The sequence below is a fragment of the Telmatherina bonti genome (assembly GCF_933228915.1).
Source record: "Telmatherina bonti genome assembly, chromosome: 6".
NCBI classification, from domain to species: Eukaryota; Metazoa; Chordata; class Actinopteri; order Atheriniformes; family Telmatherinidae; genus Telmatherina; species Telmatherina bonti.
This window is the reverse complement of record NC_136624.1, coordinates 37,239,774-37,260,376: the sequence shown is the minus strand read 5'-3', so window position 1 is coordinate 37,260,376 and position 20,603 is coordinate 37,239,774. Positions and strand designations below refer to the sequence as shown.

General features: G+C 40.6%; 1 protein-coding gene across 1 annotated transcript in view; it reads left to right on the top strand.

Moving 5' to 3' along the window:
• Positions 1-16,794, top strand: part of cita (citron rho-interacting serine/threonine kinase a) — a 44,662-nt gene extending 27,868 nt beyond the window's left edge. Inside the window, exons 27-49 of the mRNA XM_079242378.1 lie at positions 675-779; positions 917-1,057; positions 1,290-1,397; positions 1,533-1,725; positions 3,579-3,740; positions 4,781-4,804; positions 6,461-6,598; positions 6,891-7,071; positions 7,163-7,254; positions 7,393-7,497; positions 7,703-7,872; positions 8,271-8,315; positions 11,442-11,522; positions 11,616-11,751; positions 11,978-12,117; positions 12,251-12,343; positions 13,850-13,958; positions 14,080-14,208; positions 14,387-14,467; positions 14,550-14,628; positions 14,743-14,922; positions 15,948-16,335; positions 16,710-16,794. Of these exons, the coding sequence (XP_079098504.1) occupies positions 675-779; positions 917-1,057; positions 1,290-1,397; positions 1,533-1,725; positions 3,579-3,740; positions 4,781-4,804; positions 6,461-6,598; positions 6,891-7,071; positions 7,163-7,254; positions 7,393-7,497; positions 7,703-7,872; positions 8,271-8,315; positions 11,442-11,522; positions 11,616-11,751; positions 11,978-12,117; positions 12,251-12,343; positions 13,850-13,958; positions 14,080-14,208; positions 14,387-14,467; positions 14,550-14,628; positions 14,743-14,922; positions 15,948-16,335; positions 16,710-16,733 (2,904 nt within the window). The 3' untranslated portion in view covers positions 16,734-16,794. The remainder of the gene's footprint in view (positions 1-674; positions 780-916; positions 1,058-1,289; positions 1,398-1,532; positions 1,726-3,578; positions 3,741-4,780; positions 4,805-6,460; positions 6,599-6,890; positions 7,072-7,162; positions 7,255-7,392; positions 7,498-7,702; positions 7,873-8,270; positions 8,316-11,441; positions 11,523-11,615; positions 11,752-11,977; positions 12,118-12,250; positions 12,344-13,849; positions 13,959-14,079; positions 14,209-14,386; positions 14,468-14,549; positions 14,629-14,742; positions 14,923-15,947; positions 16,336-16,709) is intronic.
• The last annotated feature ends 3,809 nt before the right edge of the window (positions 16,795-20,603 follow it).

Sequence of the window (20,603 nt, the reverse complement as noted above, 5' to 3'; positions counted from 1 at the left end):
TGCTCAGAGCCAGTGGGATTTAATTTAAGGCTACGTCCTCACAGACAAGTTGAGGTGTATTTGCTCATGTTTTTTTTTCTTTTTAAAATCATTTGAGTGTTTCATAAACATGGAACCAGCACTTTGGGAGCCTGGAAACACTTTGCACCATGTCATCAATGAGCTACGTCTTAGAAATGCCACACTGCAGATGATTCGTTTTTTTTATTCTGAAAATCATAAAGAGAGGCTATGGTTATGGGGTTACCTTAACTTTGGTTTTATCACAGGAAAGATGGCGACCAACATGGATCATTTAAGCACCTAATGAAAGCATGAAACAAAGCATGGTTTCAGGAGAGGGTCCACAGCACGTTGGTAGTTTCATAAAGAGGGTTGTCTGGGAAAATGAGTTGGAAATCACCACCTTTTTGCATTTCACCAGTTTTAATGTAAAAACCTGTATTTAAAATAATAAATAATGATGATAATAATAAAATACACTTTTGACATTTGCAGATTGATTGAAAAGCATCATTAATATCTCGATGCAGCAAAGATTGTTGTATAACTATCATATTATTCTTAAGTTACAGAATAACTTTCTGTAATTAAGCTGAGCTTTCTGTTTTATTTAAGGTGTGTTTATGACTTGAGCGCATCAGAAATTAACACAAAGTCACCCTTTATCACAGCTCAATGATCTGGAGAAGAAGCACGCCATGCTGGAGATGAATGCCCGCAGCTTACAACAGAAACTGGAGACGGAGAGAGAACTGAAACAGAGGCTGATGGAGGAGGTACACACTGACATGCTATCAACCGATGTCACACATCTACACATACGCACCTCCATTTATTAACATTTCTAGTCCCTATTTTTAAATAAACTGACCTGAAGTAAAACATATCTACCTTGTTGTTTTAATCTCCCCAGCAAGGGAAGCTTCAGCAGCAGATGGACCTCCAGAAGAGCCACATTTTCCGTTTGACCCAAGGCCTTCAAGATGCTCTGGACCAAACTGACATGCTCAAAACTGAGAGGACAGATCTGGAGTACCAGCTGGAGAATATACAGGTGTTCAGCTCATTGCTTTATGTTTGTAATCACATGAAATGCAGCGGCCTACGGGAGGGACACGCTTCCTTGTGATGTATTAGAACAGTTTAACAGATGTGGGCAAGAAAGAAAGCTACCTCTGTGGGAGGATGATGATAAAATCTTGATATGCACGTTCCCAAGGGGACTTCTTTTTAAAGTTGACTTCAGATGCAATTCCTGCTATTAGCTTCTGATTTCCGTGCTGCAGGCTGTATACTCCCATGAGAAGGTGAAGATGGAGGGGACCATCTCCCAGCAGACCAAACTCATTGACTTCCTCCAAGCCAAAATGGACCAACCCACCAAAAAAAAGAAGGTTAAAAAAAAGGGAAATATTTAACAATAACATTGGATGAGGGGGCAGGCATTTAAATTAGTAATCAGCTGTGAGGAAAAGAGTCAGATTTGCTGCTAAATAAAAGAACTTCATAGCTGTCTCCTGTCTGTGCAGGGTATATTTGGGCGGCGGCGGGAAGATGTAGGCACCACGACCAACGGGGCACTGGTGCCGCAGGCCCAGCCAGCTGTTCCCATGCAGTACAGTGACATGAAACTGGCTTTGGATAAGGAGCGTTCAAGGTGTGCAGAGCTGGAAGAGGCTCTGCAGAAGATGAGGATAGAGCTGCGATCGCTCAGAGAGGAGGGTAAGTTCAGACCTGTCGTAGAACTGACATACTGATAGTATAGATAGACTGTAGGGTTTATTTATTTCATAAAATATGTTGCAGCATCTAAGCAAAAAAAAAAAACAAAACCCAGCACATTACGGTATGTATTTTATCTTCATTTATTCATAGCTTATATCAGCTCCGGTCCTCAAGGGCCACAAATCCTGCAGGGTTTCCATGTATCCCTCCTCCAACACACCTGACTCTTTGTGCAGAACTTTATAGGCTGTTAGATCCATTTAATGTGAGTGAGGTGTGTTGGTGTAGGGATACATTGAAAACCTGCAGGATTGTGACCCTTGAGGAACGGCTTTGGACATCCCGAGCTTAGATGCTGAACCCACATTATGCCGTCATTTCTTCTTATGTTGTCTGCTCTTTATGTCAGTTTGTTCGTGTGTAGGGGTCTGACAGGTCTTCTAAACATACTCTGTATACATTTTCACACAGTTATTGTCATGGGGTGGATGCTGAGATGTGGACCCAAATGCAGAGTAGGGATGCAGAATCTAGAGGATTTATTGCAAACAGAAGAACTCAGGGGACTAACACAAACACAATGGACCCGCAAAACACAACAAAACTGAGGGTTAGAAATACTGACAGAACTTAACAAGACACAGGTGTAAAGAATTAACTAACAAGAGCAGTTAAAACAAAGTCTACACAGGAAACGGGGAAAAACTACAAAATAAAACAGGAACCTGAAACAAGAAAACATCACATCATAAGTTATTGTTAGCTAGAAGGTCTGTAACATGTCAGCTGAGGTTAATAAATAATTTGACAGTTTATTTCCTTGTCTTCTTTATATAAATTTCTTTTTACTCCAAATCCAAAGTCCAAATATTCAAAAGAATTCAACGTGTTTGTTTTTTAACGTTAAGAAGGAGGTAGAACCCAAATGCGGGATGATGAGGCAGGCAGAAATAAGTAGGATTTATGTAGATGGAATGAAAGGTGCTGCACTGGGAGGAAAGTACAAGGACCAAACTTAAATTAAAAAACTTAATTGGCTTAAAGACTGACAGCCAAATTAGTACAAGTACTAACCCTGACACAACTGACCAGGTTCTGGAAAAGACACCAAGGAGTGTTTATACAGATGGAGCTAATAACTAAACAAGGAGCATGTGTGGTAATTAGGAAACTAGATGTTAAACTAGAAAAAGTAACTTAGCTAAAAACTTAACAGAACTAAACCAATACAGACCTAAAACTCAGAATCATAACAAAATTGATCATTTGGCTCTGATATTGTCTGACACAGTCATTTGTGTTGGAATATTTGTGACAAAAACATAATTCACAATAAAAAGAAATTAAAATGGATTCAGATTTTCTGACTGAACTCATGGACCAAAAATAGCAGAGTGTCTTTTGTGTTTTTATATTTGTCACAGCATCGCTTGGCAAGCAGCCGTAAAACAGCTTCAGTCAGTCTGATCCTGTTTGAAGAAAAGGGCAAAAATCCAATAATCATCTTTAATAAAAGCTTTAAGACCTTTAAATTGTTTTATACTTACTCGGACATATATCTTGATTTAACTGTATTACTTTTTGTTCTTTGAACTCAACAATAAAAACAGTGGTCTGCCATCTGAAAAATTACAGCCTGTCAGCTCTCAGAAAATCCTCTTTTGCACTCTGTCCCTCATCTGTTTGCAGACATAACAACAAAATGACTGACAGTGTCTTGTTCCATTATCTTGCCCTGTTAGGTTTATTACAGAATTTATTATCTGTGTTTCGGAGATGTAGCCAGATCATCTCCAGCCTACAGCTGCCGCTCTAAAACGATGTTGCTTTATGTGTTTCTGATGATGCAGCGGCTCTTTTCAAAGCCCAGGAGCATGTGGCGTCCTCTACACCAGCACAGGCTCGGCATCAGATCCTCATGTCTGCTATTGTCAAATCTCCTGAACATCAACCCAATCCCAGTAGCCTGCTCAACCCTTCCACTCGCTGCAAGGAGACTTCTACCCCTGAAGGTAAGTCATCCTACCAGATAACTTCATGTGTGAAGTAAATACAATCCCCAGACAATCTGCGCCGTCAATATGAGCTACTCATTTGGGTTTACGGTGTTCCTCACAGGAGTTTTCAACCTTATGCTAACAAATGGACTCCTTGGTCGCTTGTTTTGTTTGTGTGGTGTGTTGTATATGTGTATATAGTCAGTTTCACAGTGTGGGATTATGAAGTGCAAGAAGTTGGATAACTACAGTTGTGCTCATATGTATTCATCTCCTTTCATTAAAGTAAAAGGCTGAATTTACAACAGTCACTCAAATAACTGGAGACTTAAATAAGGAACAATAACTAAAAATTTGCAAAAATATAATTTAGTAATATAAGGCAAAGTTTTTTCATTTAATTGAGTTGAAGAAAGAAAATACCTGTCAACAGGTGCAGAAGTCTGACAGGAACAGAAAACACCTGACTGTAGCGGAAACATTAAAGGATTGTTCAACTAAATATTACTTTATGAGTGATGTAATATGCAATAAATTATCTTATTTGTTTGCTTTTTTTAAAAAAATATTTTTATTGAACCAGAATTAGAAAATAATGCAATGATTTTCATAAAATTTTTATTTATTATTATTTTAGTCAATTTCAGCTTATTTTACAGGCAGCTGTTTTTTTCCTTCTTTAATGAAAGGGTATGAATAAATAAGAGCACAACTGTACATTCAGACATGTTAATCCTGGACTCCGACTCTAAACCAGGAACATGAACTGAAATAAAAACCGTCAGAAGAAGATACAGCTGTGGATTTTATTTGCTAGTTATCCAACTACGGTAATAATCCTGCTTGGTCCTGTTTCACAAAGTAAAGTACAGACAGACAATGAATGATAAAAACATATTTTTGGCCTCCGTGGAACGGAGCTTTTCAGCAGATGTTTGGTTCTGGCCAAGTGGAACTTGCTTTGTGATCCAGGTTCTTACTGTCCTGTTATAAACTTCCACATAGCTCTTGTTAGACTTCTGTCCTTTCTGTCTCTTTCCTCTTGCTCTTCATAGAAAAGAGGAGGGTCACGTTTGAAAGTAAGTTAGCAGTCACAGTGCGTCTTCTCATCGCCTGTCCACGCATGTTTTACGATGTACACACACGCTCATTTCCATCCTGTACATCTGTCTGTTGGATGACTTTAATTTGATCCAAGATGTTCCTCTTAAAGCTGGGGGAGGTGATGTTGGGGAGCTAGAAAGATGTGAAAGTGAGGCCCTGTCTTGGCTCCTCCCCTTCGGGTTTTGCTCCTTGCGTGAGCCAAGGCTTTTTTTCTTACCTCCGCCAAGGAGACTATGTTTGTAACACCGTTTATCTGTTTGGGTTCAAGATAACTCAAAAGGTTATGGACGGATTTTAATTGAATTTTCAGGAGTTGTTGGAAATATAAAAATGAAGAAATTATTTAATTTTGGTGGTGATCCGGATCACCGTTTGGATCCAGGAATTTTTTAAAAAGCCTTGGTGGAGGTTTGTGCTCTCCAAGTGTTTTTCTAGTTCACAGCTTTTTTCACCAACAATTTTCTCTTTCTCGGCTGTTTAGCGGGAGGAGGCAAATAAACCGAGCCGGGTCGGGGAATCCTTCCTGCATTTCTCAACCATGTTTGCCTTCCAAGTTTCTTCTTTACTGCTTTGTAGGCGTGTGACGATATGCTTTTGTCCCGATTTGATTCGATTATGATTTTTTTGGTGCCGATTCGATTTAAATCGTGATACTCATGATTCTTTGATATTGCTGATTTTTTTAGATTAAACGCAACAAAAAAAATGTACAAAACTTTTTTTGCTGGTCATTTTTCTTGATTTTAGTTAGAAAACAACCACACAGCAGCCAAATCATCATTCTGCTGCTATAATGCCCAATAAGACAAGTAAAAAGATAAAAAATAGAAATGATAAAACTTTCATAATGGATTATTCTTATTTATTTAGGAAAAAAAATTTTTTTAACAAAAAAGTTGATTTTAAAATTGTGAAGCAAAAAATTTCATTTTCGATTTTTCAATTCGATTTTCCCACCCCTACTACTTTGTATTTTCATCCTAACACACTGTTTATATGCAGGTATGGCTATCAGGTATGCACTGCTGGAGGGGGAGGAGGGGAGCCGGGAGAAGAAGCTACGAAATATAAGAAATGAACAACTTCAATTCGGTCCAAATGTTTGGATCAGTCAAAGTTTTTACAGATTTACAGTAAACTGAGGGTCTAACTATATTTCTTATTGTTCATGATTACAACATTACAGACTACTGTCAGGATGAGGAACCACTTCACCCAGAGTAAAATATAAATGTCTCTGAGCAACATTACCTCCCCCAGCTTTAACGGTCAAGTTTGGCGTAACGTCAACATCTCTTTTCTCACTGTCATTCCTGGAGTCATGATTTATATAGCATACGGTAGGAAAGGCCGCTTCTCACCCAGAAACACTGGAATACATTCCACACGCACTGGCATGTACAATCAGATTTTAATTTGACTATTTTAATACCCTGAAAGTCTCATTTAGCTAACCAATTCATTATTTAAATTGCCCCATACAGCTTGGAAGAATGCATCTAAAACTTTTTTTTTTTTTTTGCTGACAGCTGCGAAGGGTTTCTCCTGTAGCAGAATATTATGGTGCCAAGTTTCCCTCCTCTCTGTTGCTCTTATCCCTTCATGCTTCTCCTGCCCTTTTTGCATCGCAGAGTTTGGTCGTCGCGTGAAGGAAAGAATGCACCACAACATCCCCCATCGCTTCACCGTGGGCCTCAACATGAGGGCTGCTAAATGTGCTGTCTGCCTGGACACTGTTCACTTCGGAAGGCAGGCTGCTACTTGTCTAGGTCTGTATCGTGCATTGTCGCTGGGCTATGAAAATATTTCCAAAAGCACTTATTGGCAAGCTTTAATATAAATACTGGAAGCTGTTCTTGTACCGCAGCCACGACATGGTGGGATTAGATTTGTCTTGTTTTGGCTGTGGCTATAATTCTCACTAATATAAATCTTAGAAAAGGAGAAAAAAGCTGCTAGATTTTGATGAATTCCCAGGCAAAAACATAAAGATAGCATAAAGATTATACATGTTAAATGTGCTATAACTCTAATAACAACCTTTTCTCTGTCAAACTGCAGAGTGCCAGACTCTGTGCCATCCTAAATGCTCACCGTGTCTGCCGGCTACCTGCGGCCTGCCAGCTGAGTACGCGACTCACTTTTCAGAGGCGCTGTGTCGAGAAAAAGCAAACTCCCCTTCTCTGCAAGTCAAAGAGGCCAGTGGGCATGTTCGCTTGGAGGGGTGGATGAAGCAGCCTAGGTAAGGCAGTCTTTTACAGCTGTACATGTGTGGTATGTTGTCCACAGCACAGATTGTGCTTTATTTACATTTATTTGTCATATTTGTATAGAAATGGCAAGCGTGGACAACAAGGCTGGGAGAGTAAATATATGATTCTTGATGGAACTAAAGTATCTATCTACGACAATGAGCCCAGGGAAGGTCAGTGGTTTATACCATTAATAAATAAAACTTTACTGATGCAGGTTATTCAGTTTAACTTACTGTAATGATCACAGTAAAAAAAAAAAATAAATAAATAAAAAAAATAAAAAAATTAAGTGTTTATCTTTTGTCTAGACTGCATAAAGGCTGAGGAAGAGTTTGAGCTTTGTTTGCCTGATGGAGAGGTGACCGTTCACGGTGCTGTTGGGGCTTCTGAGCTCATCAACACTGCCAAGTCAGGTACAGAGTCCGAGCATCACCTAATCCTGCATCTCTACACACTGGCATAAGCTCTTTTTACATCTCATCCTTTGGATTCTCCTGCCCCACATCTCCAAGTACAACCCAATGTTGACAGTTCTGCTCAGCTTTAAATTCTGGCTGCTTACAGAGTAACCAAACGAGTCTTTTTCCTTGTTTGTTTGTTTGTTTGTTTTTACCAAAGATATCCCATACGTTTTGAAGCTGGAATCCCATCCTCACACCACATGCTGGCCGGGCCAGTCCCTCTACTTCATGGCTCCCAGCTTCCCTGACAAGCAACGCTGGGTGGCAGTGCTGGAGTCTGTCGTGGCTGGTAGCCGTGGATCTAAAGACAAAGTGGATGCTGATGCTGTGAGAACCATTTGTGTATTTTGATGATTGTTAATCCTTGTTTTTATGTTTTATGGGGTTCAGAGTTTAATATTGCATCTTTATATGAGGTGTGACAGTAGCCCAGTGCTTTGTTTATACAATTCAACTTGATTATAATGGTCCAAATAGTAGTAGGTGGTTGTGTTCTTTGGTGTGAGAAGTAAGTAAGATCTACTGAATGCTTTCATAAACATCAACCAGTGCCTTCACTTCTTCTTCTTCTTCTTCTTCCCCTCCTTCTTTCTCTCTCTGCATGTTTTCAACATCCACATCCTGTATTTATTTGTTGTCCTTGTCTCTGCTTATTTGATCAAACTCTGTATATGTGTCGTGTGTGTGTAACTTCATTCAACTCGGTTATGTGGATCATGTTGTAGGCAGGTGTTTCTAAAAGACAGAAGAACCTTTCCCCTCTGGTTCAGGTACAGTAAGTAGCTGCACGAATGCTTGGGCTGCAAGTGAGCATGCAGTCGCTTTGCACAAATACGCATCTGACACTGGTGCAATTTAGTGCAGGTCAACTCAGTGCTAGGGTCCGTTTCTGAACATGGTCAATGAAAACAGCTATTAGACAACAGGGCTATTGACTCATTCATTTACAAAGTGCATGAGTGGGTTGCTGCACACATTTGCCTCTGTGTTTTTATGCTTTTCATGCATGCTTCTGCCAAAGCAATGCACTGCTTTACTTTCACGGCAGACATTAGCTGTGCTCATATGTGGTTGGATTTCTTTGTTTACAGTTTAGAAGAAATTACATGCTAATTGCAACTAGCTAACAGATTATTATTAAACAATACAGCAGCTTGATTAGAAAAGTTATTTTGTCTGAATTGATATGCGGCTTTATGCCTGAAAGCTGCATACAGCTGTGGAGAAGAAAGTGTACCTTTTTTCAACTGAAAGGCTTTATTTATCGTGACATTAAAAGAAGAAATCGACAAAAACATCTGGTCTTTCCCAGGTTTTAATAACGGGTAAATCCCTCTCGAACTTAACATGACTGCTGTGTCATTATTTATCGAACAAAAACGAAGCATAAATGCAGGTAATGTGTTTGTAGGACCACCTTTAGCAGCAGTAACTTGATGTAGTTGTTGTCATTATGGCGCATTGTTGTGGGGAATTTTGGTTTACTCCTTTACAAAGCGGCATCAGTGCCTGTAAATGTCTGTTTATACTCCCCACGCTGCATTCAGTCTGGCCAAGATCCTTCACTTTGACTGGGTCGCTGCAGGGTCTTAATTTGTTTTTCTTTTCCTGCCATTCTGTCGTAGATTTAAAGGTCCACTTTGAGTCGTTTTTCTGTTACATAACAGTTTTAACTAAGTAAGTTTCAGACAGAAAAAGCCTTTCATTTTAATGGTTTAGTCAATGACTTCGAGGTGCTTGGATCATACGGCTGCAAAATCCAACAAAAAAAGCCCAAATCATCACCCCTCCACCCCTGTGGTTGGCAGCTGGTATGAGGTGTTTGTGCTGTTTGATATTCACCAGACATGTTGCTGTGCATGATGGCCAAACATCTCCGAAGGGACACTGCCTCAGAGGTCCGCTTTGTTCAGATGTAATTGTAAAAGCCTGTGCTGCCATGTTCTTTTCAGAGGGAAGAGGCATTTTCCTGGCAACCCTTTCAAACAAGCCAAACTGTTTGAAACTCTTTCTGTTTGTACTGTCATGAGCTTTACCTTGCTGACTGAGGCTCGTAGGGTCTCAGATGTAGCCGTTGGGGTTGTTTTTGGAGTTTCTCGGAACCCTGCAGGGTCTGAACTTGTTGGATTGTTGGGAACATTGTCAACAGTATGGATTTTTTTTCTACTCTGAAATAGTGAAGTTTCCCTCTCACAGCAGAACAACGGACTGGAAATTGTTTGGAAATGGCCTTATAATAGGGCTGTGACGATATGCTTTAGTTTTGATTCCGATTTTGCTGATTTGTAGATTTTAGAAAAAATTTAGAAAACTTTTTTTGTTCGTCATTTTTCTTGTTTTTAATTAGGGGAAAAAACAACACAGTAGCCAGACAATCATTCTGCTGCTATAATGCCCAAGAAGACAAGTAAAAAGATAATTAAAAATGACAAAAATTTAATAATGGAATATTTTTATTTATTTTTAAAAAAAATCTATTTTTTAACAAAAAAAAATCTATCTCAGAATTGTGAAGCAAAAAATTCTGATATTCAATTTTTCTATTTTCTATTTTCCCAGCCTTACCTTATATCCCTTCCCAGATTAGTGGGCTGCAACAGTTGCTTCTCTGAACTCATTGTTGATGTCTTTCCTCCTTGGCATTATGTTTAAACACACATTTCAGAAGCAGCAGTAGTAGTTTACTTAGTTTTTCACATATTGCTTCTTCATTTTGACTTTTTTTTTTTGTCAAACACCCCAGTACAACATGTTATGGGCTGTTGCTTGTTCATCAGAGAGGAGTTACGTCATTTTAAAACCTGGTAAAGATTGGATGTTGTTTTGTTTTTCTCTTTACATCTGATTCCTCTGATACATTAAATTTTAGATTTTTCTTTTCATCACATAAAAGTATAAATGTTACATCTGCAGTGCTTTGACATGTCACTCTAACAGCCTCCACTTGTCTTCAAAGGTATTACACAACGCTTTGCGAGCTAGCATGGATCCAAAATGACACGAGAACATCAAATGTAGATGTTGGTTGAGAAAGTTTTACTGTTAAATCTTGTCAGAAATATCAGTGTCTAAAAATCACTTTCTGAAGAATTGTCTAACTTTACCCTGCTTATACCCCAGCCATAAATGTAAACATGTTATATGTAATCATACTAAAAGTACATATATATAATGTACGAACACAGCTCATTTTTATCTTTATTCCCTTTGAATTTCATAAAAAGTATTTTCTTTTTCTGAAAGTTAAACCAAGAATTTGATGATTGTTACAAGTTTAGGACATTATTTAAGTGAGAACATGGCAATCTATTCTGAATACAACTGTGTGTACAGGGGACATTATGCTGCATAAAACTTTAATTCTATATGTCACACGGTTTCCCCTGTCTCTTTATGTTCTGTGAAGTTCTGGTTGGATTTCCTCCTCAGTCTTACTCTGTTTCACTGCAGACTTTTATAATCTTACCCTCTGCTCATTTAGAGTTACACATTACTAATAAACATGGATTTAATCCTCTTTAAATAAGTCTAAAACACTTCCTTTTTTTTTTTTTTTTTTTTTTTTTTTTTTTAAACAAATATTTTAATGCTTAAAGTTGCTCTGTATCTAATTGTGTAAATCTTTGACTTGTTAAAAGGAAGTATCAAACAAGACTTTGTCTAACCTTAAAATGATGATTTACTTTGTCTTCGGAGGGAGAAAATCCATTGTCTGCTTCAGACATCCTGAGATTTAATAATTCAGCCTAAACACACGGATGCTTTTACTGATTTGCTGTTTGTGAAGCTTTCGTCTCTGCTCAGTTAGCTTGTTTTCCTCTAATTCAGCGTCAGAAATCCTTTTAAACGGTCTCCTTCCCTGTTCCGTGTCAATCTTTGTTCATTGTCTTTAATAGAAACTTCTTGGTAATTCTCTGCTGAAACTGGAAGGTGACGATCGTTTGGACATCAACTGCACTCTGCCTCTCACTGACCAGGTACACCAGAAAGCTTGTTGGGTAAATCGAGAATCAGCAGTGGAACTTTCTATCCTCGTCACCCTGATACGATCATCCCCGTTTTGCCTTCAGATTGTCTTGGTTGGTTCTGAGGAGGGCTTGTACGCTCTGAACGTCATAAAGAACTCTTTGACCCACATTCCCGGCCTGACCTCGGTCTTCCAGATCCAGATCCTGAAGGAGCTTGATAAACTGCTGATGATCACTGGTCAGTAAATATTATCTTTTTAGTCTTTTTTTAATGTATCAACTCAGCAAACTTGTCTGATATACATATTTTAAGTAGAAGATAGTTTTTCCAGAACTGTAGTTTAGCTTAGCTTATCTTCACAATATATTTAGTGTTTTCTCATCTGTGTCATGTGCAAACTCACTGACGTGAGCTGCATGCTTGATTGTATAACTCATCATGACATGTTTCATGTGTCATTCAGGAGAGGAGAGGGCTCTGTGTCTGGTGGAGATCAAGAAGGTGAAACAGTCTTTGTCACAGTCTCATCTCCCAGCTCAGCCTGACCTCAATCCCTTCATCTTTGAAACAGTCAAGGGATGCCACCTCTTCTCCTCTGGAAAGGTGAGTAAGGTTGTCGTCTATCTGAGTGAAATCCCTCCAGAGCAGCGTTCAGTGGCTGTTTAATTGGCTCAACTTCACAGTAGCGACAATGCAGATATTTACAACTGCGCTGATTCGACTTCTGTCTTTACAGATTGATAATGGGATGTGTATCTGTGCCGCTATGCCAAACAAGATTACCATTCTGCGCCACAATGAAAGCCTCAACAAGTTCTGCATCAGAAAGGTGATGAGCTTTTTAAAAGTGTTTTAAAAGGGCAATGATAGATAAATCAAAAAGGGGGGAGGACCTGGTGGGCAGAGGGAAATTTTTATATCTATCCATCCATCCATCTTCTGCTGCTTATCCGGGGTCGGGTCGCGGGGGCAGCAGCCTAAGCAGGGAAGCCCAGACTTCCCTCTCCCCAGCCACATTTGCCAACTCTGCTGGGGGGATCCCGAGGCGTTCCCAGGCCAGCAGAGAGATATAATCCCTCCAGCGTGTCCTGGGTCTTCCCCGGGGTCTCCTCCCAGAGGGACGTGCCTGGAACACCTCACCAGGGAGGTCCAGGAGGCATCCTGACCAGATGCCCGAGCCACCTCAACTGGTTCCTCGATGCGGAGGAGCAGCGGCTCTACTCTGTTCTCCTCCAGGATGACCGAGCTCCTCACCCTATCTCTAAGGGAGAGCCCGGCCACCCTGCGGAGGAAACCCATTTCAGCCGCCTGCATACGAGATCTCGTTCTTTCGGTCACGACCCACAGCTCATGACCATAGGTGAGGGTAGGAACGTAGATCGACTGGTAAATCGAGAGCTTCGCCTTCTGGCTCAGCTCCTTCTTCACCACGACAGACCGGCGCAGAGTCCGCATTACCGCAGACGCCGCACCGATCCGTCTGTCGACCTCACGCTCCATCCTTCCCTCACTCATGAACAAGACCCCGAGATATTTAAACTCCTCCACTTGAGGCAGGACCTGACTCCCGACCCGGAGAGAGCAGGTGCTGATTCTCATCCCAGCCGCTTCACACTCGGCTGCGAATCGTTTAAGTGAGAGCTGGAGATCACAACCAGATGAAGCCAACAGCATCACGTCATCTGCAAAAAGCAGGGACCCAATCCTGAGGCCATCAAGTCAGATCCCCTCAACACCTCGGCTGCACCTAGAAATTCTGTCCATAAAAGTTATGAACAGAATCGTTGATAAAGGGCAGCCTTGGCGGAGTCCAACCCTCACCGGAAACAAATCAGATTTACTGCCGGCAATGCAAACCAAATTTTTTATATATATTACGTTAATATAACCTTCTATACTGGACCAGGCCCAGTCTGAACTTGGTTTCCATTTGTCTCTGGCTTTGTCCTGAGGAAGTGTTTCCATTTTTTCCCCAAAGATTTTCACATTTTTTAAGGAATGTCAGAGACAAAAAGTTAATTGCTTCATAACATAAATTTCGTAAATATGTCTTTCCATTCCGAGATAGTTGGAGGTTCTTCTTGTTACCGTTTCTGTGTGAAAGCCTTCTTACAAGCTGCCTGTAGCATTTGAAGCAGATAACGGTCTTGTTTCTTCAGTACCGTTGGGATATCAAGTAAAATACACTGAAACTTTTCTCCAATCGTTGCCCCATAATTTGACCTTTTTAAACTGGTGGATGGCCAGGTGAAGGTTTTGTCTAGATGCGCTGCATTGCTTTGGCAAGCCCTGTTTTTAAAGTGATAACTGAGTTGAATTTGTTTTATATTTGCAGGAGATTGAGACCTCCGAGCCATGCAGTTGTATACACTTCACCGGCTACAGTATCATTATTGGCACTAACAAGTTCTATGAGATTGAGATGAAGCAGTATGTGCTGGAAGGTATGCTTCTTATCATTTTCTGACAAGCAGATGGCGTCTTCTGAAGTGCGATTCTGTCGCTGCAGCGTTTGAGCGTTCACACCTGAACGATCTGACTGACGCTGATTATTTCATTCTGCAGAGTTCCTGGATAAAAACGACGTTACGCTGGCTTCAGCTGTCTTCGCCGCATCCTCCCACAGCTTTCCTATTTCCATCATCCAGGTCACCACAGCGCCACAGAAGGATGAATACCTGCTCTGTTTCCATGGTTAGACGTTTATTTACGTGGGCATGCATGTCGTCAATTATTCACACAGCTGAGCAAATCTATTAGAGGCAAAGCCAAAATGTAACATTTGTGTTGGAATCAATGAGCATCCGCTGGCGTGCAGCGTTTCCTTTCATGTATGTTTGGTGTTGAACAATAATTGTCCTTTTTGCTGCAGAGTTTGGTGTGTTTGTGGACGCATATGGTCGCAGGAGCAGAACAGATGATATCAAATGGAGCCGTCTGCCGCTCTCGTTTGGTTTGTGTGAAACTTTGAAAATGTCTTTATTTAGTTTATCTCGGAGTTGACCCATAAATAATTCGTTCTGTTGGTGTTTCAGCCTACAGAGAGCCTTACCTGTTTGTGACTTACTTCAACTCTCTGGATGTTATTGAGATTCAGGGACATGCTGCTCTTGGGTAAGATTGTTCCCTGCTTTTTATTTATATATCTTTTTAAGGTATTTATTACCGACCCTGCACCGGACAACCTTAGAAGGGTACCGTGTCTGATTTTTATGCCTTCCTTTCAAGGCCACACTCATACGCACACTTGGACATCCCAAACCCACGCTACCTGGGCCCAGCCATCTCCTCCGGGGCCATCTACTTGGCCTCGTCCTACCAGAACAAACTTCGAGTCATTTGCTGCAAAGGGAACCTGGTGCAGAGCCAGGAAGGTGGAGATCTGCAGCGTAATGGTTCCGGTCGAAGGTAAGAGGAAAAGGAAATATCGTCTGCTTACTGTCACTGTTATCTCAGATCCTTTTTGGTTTCGTTTTATGGAAATATCTGTATATTTTTTTTAAAGTTGTCGTCGGGTTTTTGACACACAATCAGAAACAGTTGAGTAGGAAGAGCTGGCATCGGTCCTGAGGTCGCCTCTGTAATGCTGAGGAGACTTTGACGTGTTCACATATTTAGCAGTTTCCTGTAGAGACACACAAACGGTTCATTTATATTCACATTTTCATTTTTCTCATGAATAAAAAAAAAATTGGAATGACACCCAAAGGACAAAGTGAAAATTAATTCAGTTTGATGAATAAAAATCCTTCAGCTGGAAATTAATTCTTAAGATAAAAGTTGAAAAAACAAAATCATTATTTATATTTCTCAGCCATTTTGTTTTTCATTAAGCGTTTTTGTCCACTTTGAGATTATCGGCACATTTCCAGGACCGCTGTCCTCTTTTTATGTGCACTGGTGTTACTGGGCTGAACTGGCACAGAGGGACGCAGGCTGGCATGAACACACGGGGGCGGTTAACTCACACTGATGTTTGAACTTGTTATAAAACAAACAGTTTTATCTTGATTTTGCTTTTCTTTGCAGGAAGAGGGGTAATTTTCTGATCTGTCATAAATCCTAATGTGTCTATTTTTTCACTTGTTTTATTTTTATTTGATTTTATTACCTTTTGAAAAACCTCTTGACAATTGTTGGAAAGGGAAACTGTTGAATAAAGGCCTGCTTTATCTTGTGAGACTTGTGTATTCTAGTTTAAATCAGCATCCAGGCTTTGTTCTTCAGACGCAGATCTCACACACAGTCGCTGCGTTCAGTCACTTCTAATCACACACAGCATTGTCTGCTTTATTAGTTTACTTTGATTAGCTCATCCTCTGAGCCAACCTGACTCCCGCGGTGTCCAGTGAAGCCCATGACTCAGCAAAGACAGTCTTGCACTTTTGCCAATGTGGCATCCACTTTCTGTATTCCTCGGTTCCTCCTTCCAGCCCGAACAAGCGTGGGCCTCCCTCATACAATGAGCACATCTCTAAAAGGCTCGCAGCCAATCCTCTCGTCCACGGAGATCCCGGCACACCTCACCGCTACAGAGAGGCTCGTACGGAGTTCAGGAGAGACAAGTCCCCCAGCCGTCCACTGGAGCGGGAGAAGTCTCCCGGCAGAATGCTGGAGAGCCGGATAGTGGGATCTCCTGGCAGGGCCATGGCCGACCCCAGGCTGGAGCGATCCCCGGGCAGGGCCATGGCAGACCCGCGCATGGACCGCTCCCCGGGCCGAATGATGGACGTTCGAAGAGAGAGGTCTCCCGGGCGATTCGAAGAGCGTCAGAGGCTTCATACCGGTTCTGGACGCACACCCATAAACCCTGTAAACAAGGTTGGTCGTTTGATTCTGCTGATCATTAAATGATGAAATTTACTGCAATGAAAATACTGCAAATACGTTGTTTAATACTGCTTTTTTCTCTTTTTTTATTTTGCTGGTTTACTGATTTCAGTCTGCAGAATGTTTTAGTGATAATTAACACACATTAGCATGGAAAATGGGCTTTAAAATGACATAAATGTCAAGTGTTTAGCATGAGCAGAGCAAATTTATTCCTGTTGCAGAAGTTGGAAAGTTGATGTGATGCATCTGCATGAATTTGATCTCATTTCATTGGTTAAATTCATGTTTATACACACACACACACACACACACACACAGCTACTGAAAAATTGTCAACCCTTCTGTGTTTCTGAATTCTGCAGGTTTGGGACCAATCATCTGTTTGAGAGACGGCATATCCATCACAGACTGAGACAAAGACGAAGGAAGGAGCAGAGAAACAGTGAGACGTCACCAACTCATGATGAAACACTGCCACACATCTGTCTTGTCTGAGCTGAAAACCCCGCACTAGAAAACAAGCGTAGCTGTCAGAACACAGACTGAGAACTGGAGGAAATAAAGAGATGTCATTAGAATCTGGTTATTTCTCAGTGAATTTCACCACCTGAGCAGGGGTTTGTGATGTTTTTCAGCCTGTGTTCTCTGTGCTCCATGGAACTAATTGGATACAATCTCTTCTTTCCCAAAGGAAGAGGGATTTTTTTTTCTTCTGAAGCCTTGATGTGGTGGGTTTTCCTAACTTCTGTTAGTTTTAAGGCAGCAGTGACCAGAATAGAAAAGCACAGCCGTAGCAAATTTAACTTGCAACTCATGCCTGAACCTTAGCAGTGGGAAAATAGCAGAGGTTGAGTAAAAATAGCATTTACATGTAGCCGCAGTCGCTACAGATCAGGGCAGACGTGTAGCAGGTCACCCTCTTCTCCATCCAGTATTACCTCCGACTCCAGTCCTGCTCCGACACGTCGACACGCAATCAGCATCGGCTGCTTACAATCATCTCCAGCTCTGGCGTCTGTCTGTTGCCTGCTGACAGAATTTGGCTGCAAAGCTATAAATGTAATAGAAATGAAACAAACAAGCCGTCGTTTAGCGTCTCCTCCCTCCAACCCCACCTCAGTTATCCACAGATACACACTAGATTATTGTCTGCCCTCGATAGGTCGACGCTAAAAGTGCACTACCCACAATCCCCAGCAGCGATGGAGCAGGACCTTTCTAATCCTTCAGAACGCAATCTGACTGTAAATAAACATAATTTTATATATATTCTGAGAGGGAATTTCAAGGCTGGACAAGCCATGTCTATTTTTGTTAAAGAAAAAAGTGATAAAGTGTCCTCTTGAATGTCCGATGAGTATTCTTTTAATATGTCATAATAACGTCCTCTATCAAGTGAGTGATTGTATCTGAATCAAACTCGTGTATGCGTTTCCATCTTTTAAAGATAAAACCTCCGTGCTGAGCTGCATGAGGTGATGCAGAGAAAATAATCATGTTTGGAGCTTACAACATCGTGCTTGAGCGTTTCTTTTTGTACAGCGTCCCTTACTGTTGTAAATAAGTCCCCAAAAAAAAAAAAAGTTTAAAGCTGAAGATGAAAATAATTTTTGTTTCTCTCTGATTCGTATTAGGCATGGATATGTATATCTGAGATGAAACGGAGTGTTGTCTTCTGCTTCTGCCTCATTGGGTTATTCTTTTATCCAACATTTTACCAACAAAGCACGTGAATAATATCGTCTTTCCTTCCATTTACACATTTGCACAGTAAATTCATGTGATTATAATAACTCAGTATTTCATTTCCTTTACGGAGACTCTAAGAAATCCAGTCTGAGCTGAAAATCTATAAAAACTATTTGATTAGACATATTTCTTCCTGTGTCACGCTTAGATGTATGAAAACAGAATATTTCTGTTGTTTTTGTTTTTTTTATTTGAAGTCATGTTTTATGAATGTAAGATGATGAAATGCCTCATTTGAATCTGTCTGTCAACAACAAGGTGATTAGTAGGAAGATATATCATCATATTTAAGTTGTTTTATTTTTATTATTAGGCATATAATTTTTTTTTTTTTTACATAAAAGAAGAAATTGTCCTGAATGTATAAAAATCCAGATTGAGCTGATTGGTTGGAAAAAAAACACCAAATGCAACAGATTGCACACGTTTCCATTTGGTGGCTGTCGGACTCTGTACAAAAGGGTTTTTCATCTTATTTCATTTTTATATTTTTCGTATTTTATCTGATTTCACATGATCCTGATCATAATGCTGTAACGCTGGATATGATATTGATGTCTGCTAACAAATCTTTAATTAGCGTTCTCTGTAGAGATTTTGTCACAGAATATTAAATATTATAACCATTGTCTTTCACTTCTCATTTCAGTCTTTGTGTTTTATTTCAAACTGGAGATAATTCACGTTTCCTTTTCATGCTGTAAGGTAAAGAAGGAGAAAGTGGCATCTTCCCTTTCCTCTTGTGCTTCCAGACTCGCCAGTGAAATGGCCATTTGTCCACGTGCATTGTGTTAGAGGAGACGAGTCTATTTATAGGCGTTTGATCCCAGCCCATGCGACAATAGGCTGCCATTCCAGCTACAGAAGCTTCACCGGCTGCTTGCATCCGAGAGGAGCCGAAGAAAAGTTTGTAACAATAGCACCCCGCCTACTTAGTTAACAATAACTCATCTAAATCTGACCTCCTTGTACACAACATGCTGCGAGATGACACCGACGGCAGCTGCTGTAGGTCTGTCTTCAGCAGTGCGTTTGACAGCGAGGGGCCCGGGTGCAAGGAGGCTTTCAGCGCCGCTTTATATAGCCCGCACACCTGCGGCCTCGCGTCCTAACCTCAGCCCATTTAGCTCATTTTCACACTGTCACTTTCCTTGACCAAGCTTGCAAGTGGTGCTGGACGACGTGTTAATGGAGCATAGAGACATGGCACATTGTAAGGATGTGTTCAGGGTCACACTTTGCTATGTCGCACCTACTGCTGTTGACATATGTGAGCTTTGTTCTGCAGGCCCTGGAATCCAAACAGCGGTTAAGACCAGACATTTGATGCCTTCTCCTTGCCTGACTTGATTTCCCTCCAATAAGCACCTTGTTCATCTTCATGACTGCTCGCAACGTTTCCTGTAAGCGTTGAGTTAACTTGTTGGAAATGTCCAACAACTGATTGGCATACGGGAAGTCAGACACGTGCACTTACCTTCATGGATTACATGAGGTCATGTCAGATGCCGTAACAGAGAAAGGTAAGCCAGGAGCAGCAATGTGAGGAAGCTGATGAGAAATGTGAACAAGTTAGCTCTAACTGAGTCCTGACAGGTCTCTAAATTACACATAATGAGCTGGTGATTTTCAAGCACTCTCATCCTTTTTAATCAGATGGGAACCAGAAATGATTGGCACACAGATCAGAATATCAAATTGGGAGTTAATTATGATATTGTTGGTGAGAGCCCGCAACCTCAGGAGCTGATTGCTTTTAATACAGCAGGCTTTTTGTCAGCTCGGCTTTTCAGAGCTTTAGATATAATTGCAGGTCTTCAATAGATTTGCAGACTGAGCGTAACTCTTTGTTTGCCAGAGCCGCAGTGAAGGTTTGGTATTTCATTTTTAAGAAATTAATCACATTTAGTTGCAGCTAAAGTTTCCCAGTAATGCATTACAGTTGCCTGGATTTTCTTAAATTAGTGTATTTTAAAAAACGATGTAAAAAACCTTAAGAATAAAAATAATTTTCAATTCCTCTTCTCTTTTTTTTTTCTTTTTTTTTTTTCTTTTTTTTTAGCAGGAAACTAAAGCTAATGCAGGTAAAACCGGTTCTTTGTGCTCATTTTCACACCCTGACATGAGTATAAAACGACATTAAAAGTCATTCAGTCTGGATTTTGGTTTAAGTTTTCCTCCGTGTCTGAAGTTTAGGCTGTTCACATCATAGTCTGCAGACAAATGGATGCTTTAAAGTGATTAAGGGCTTTTACCTTCAGTCTGCTCTTGATATTCTAGTCCGGTTATTCTACTCTCTGTCTAATGTCAATCAGAACTGTATGAGGAGATGGATGGCATCTTTTTTTTGTTTGTTTGTGCAAGCACACAGGACCGTATGTGCAGTATGGAGCATCATTTACCTGTCACTTCCTAAACAGGACATAGTTTATAAATATCATCCAGTGAAGCCGTGGCTCGGGGCTACAAAAGGCCACCCTCAATCGCCCCATTGTTCACTGGCATCA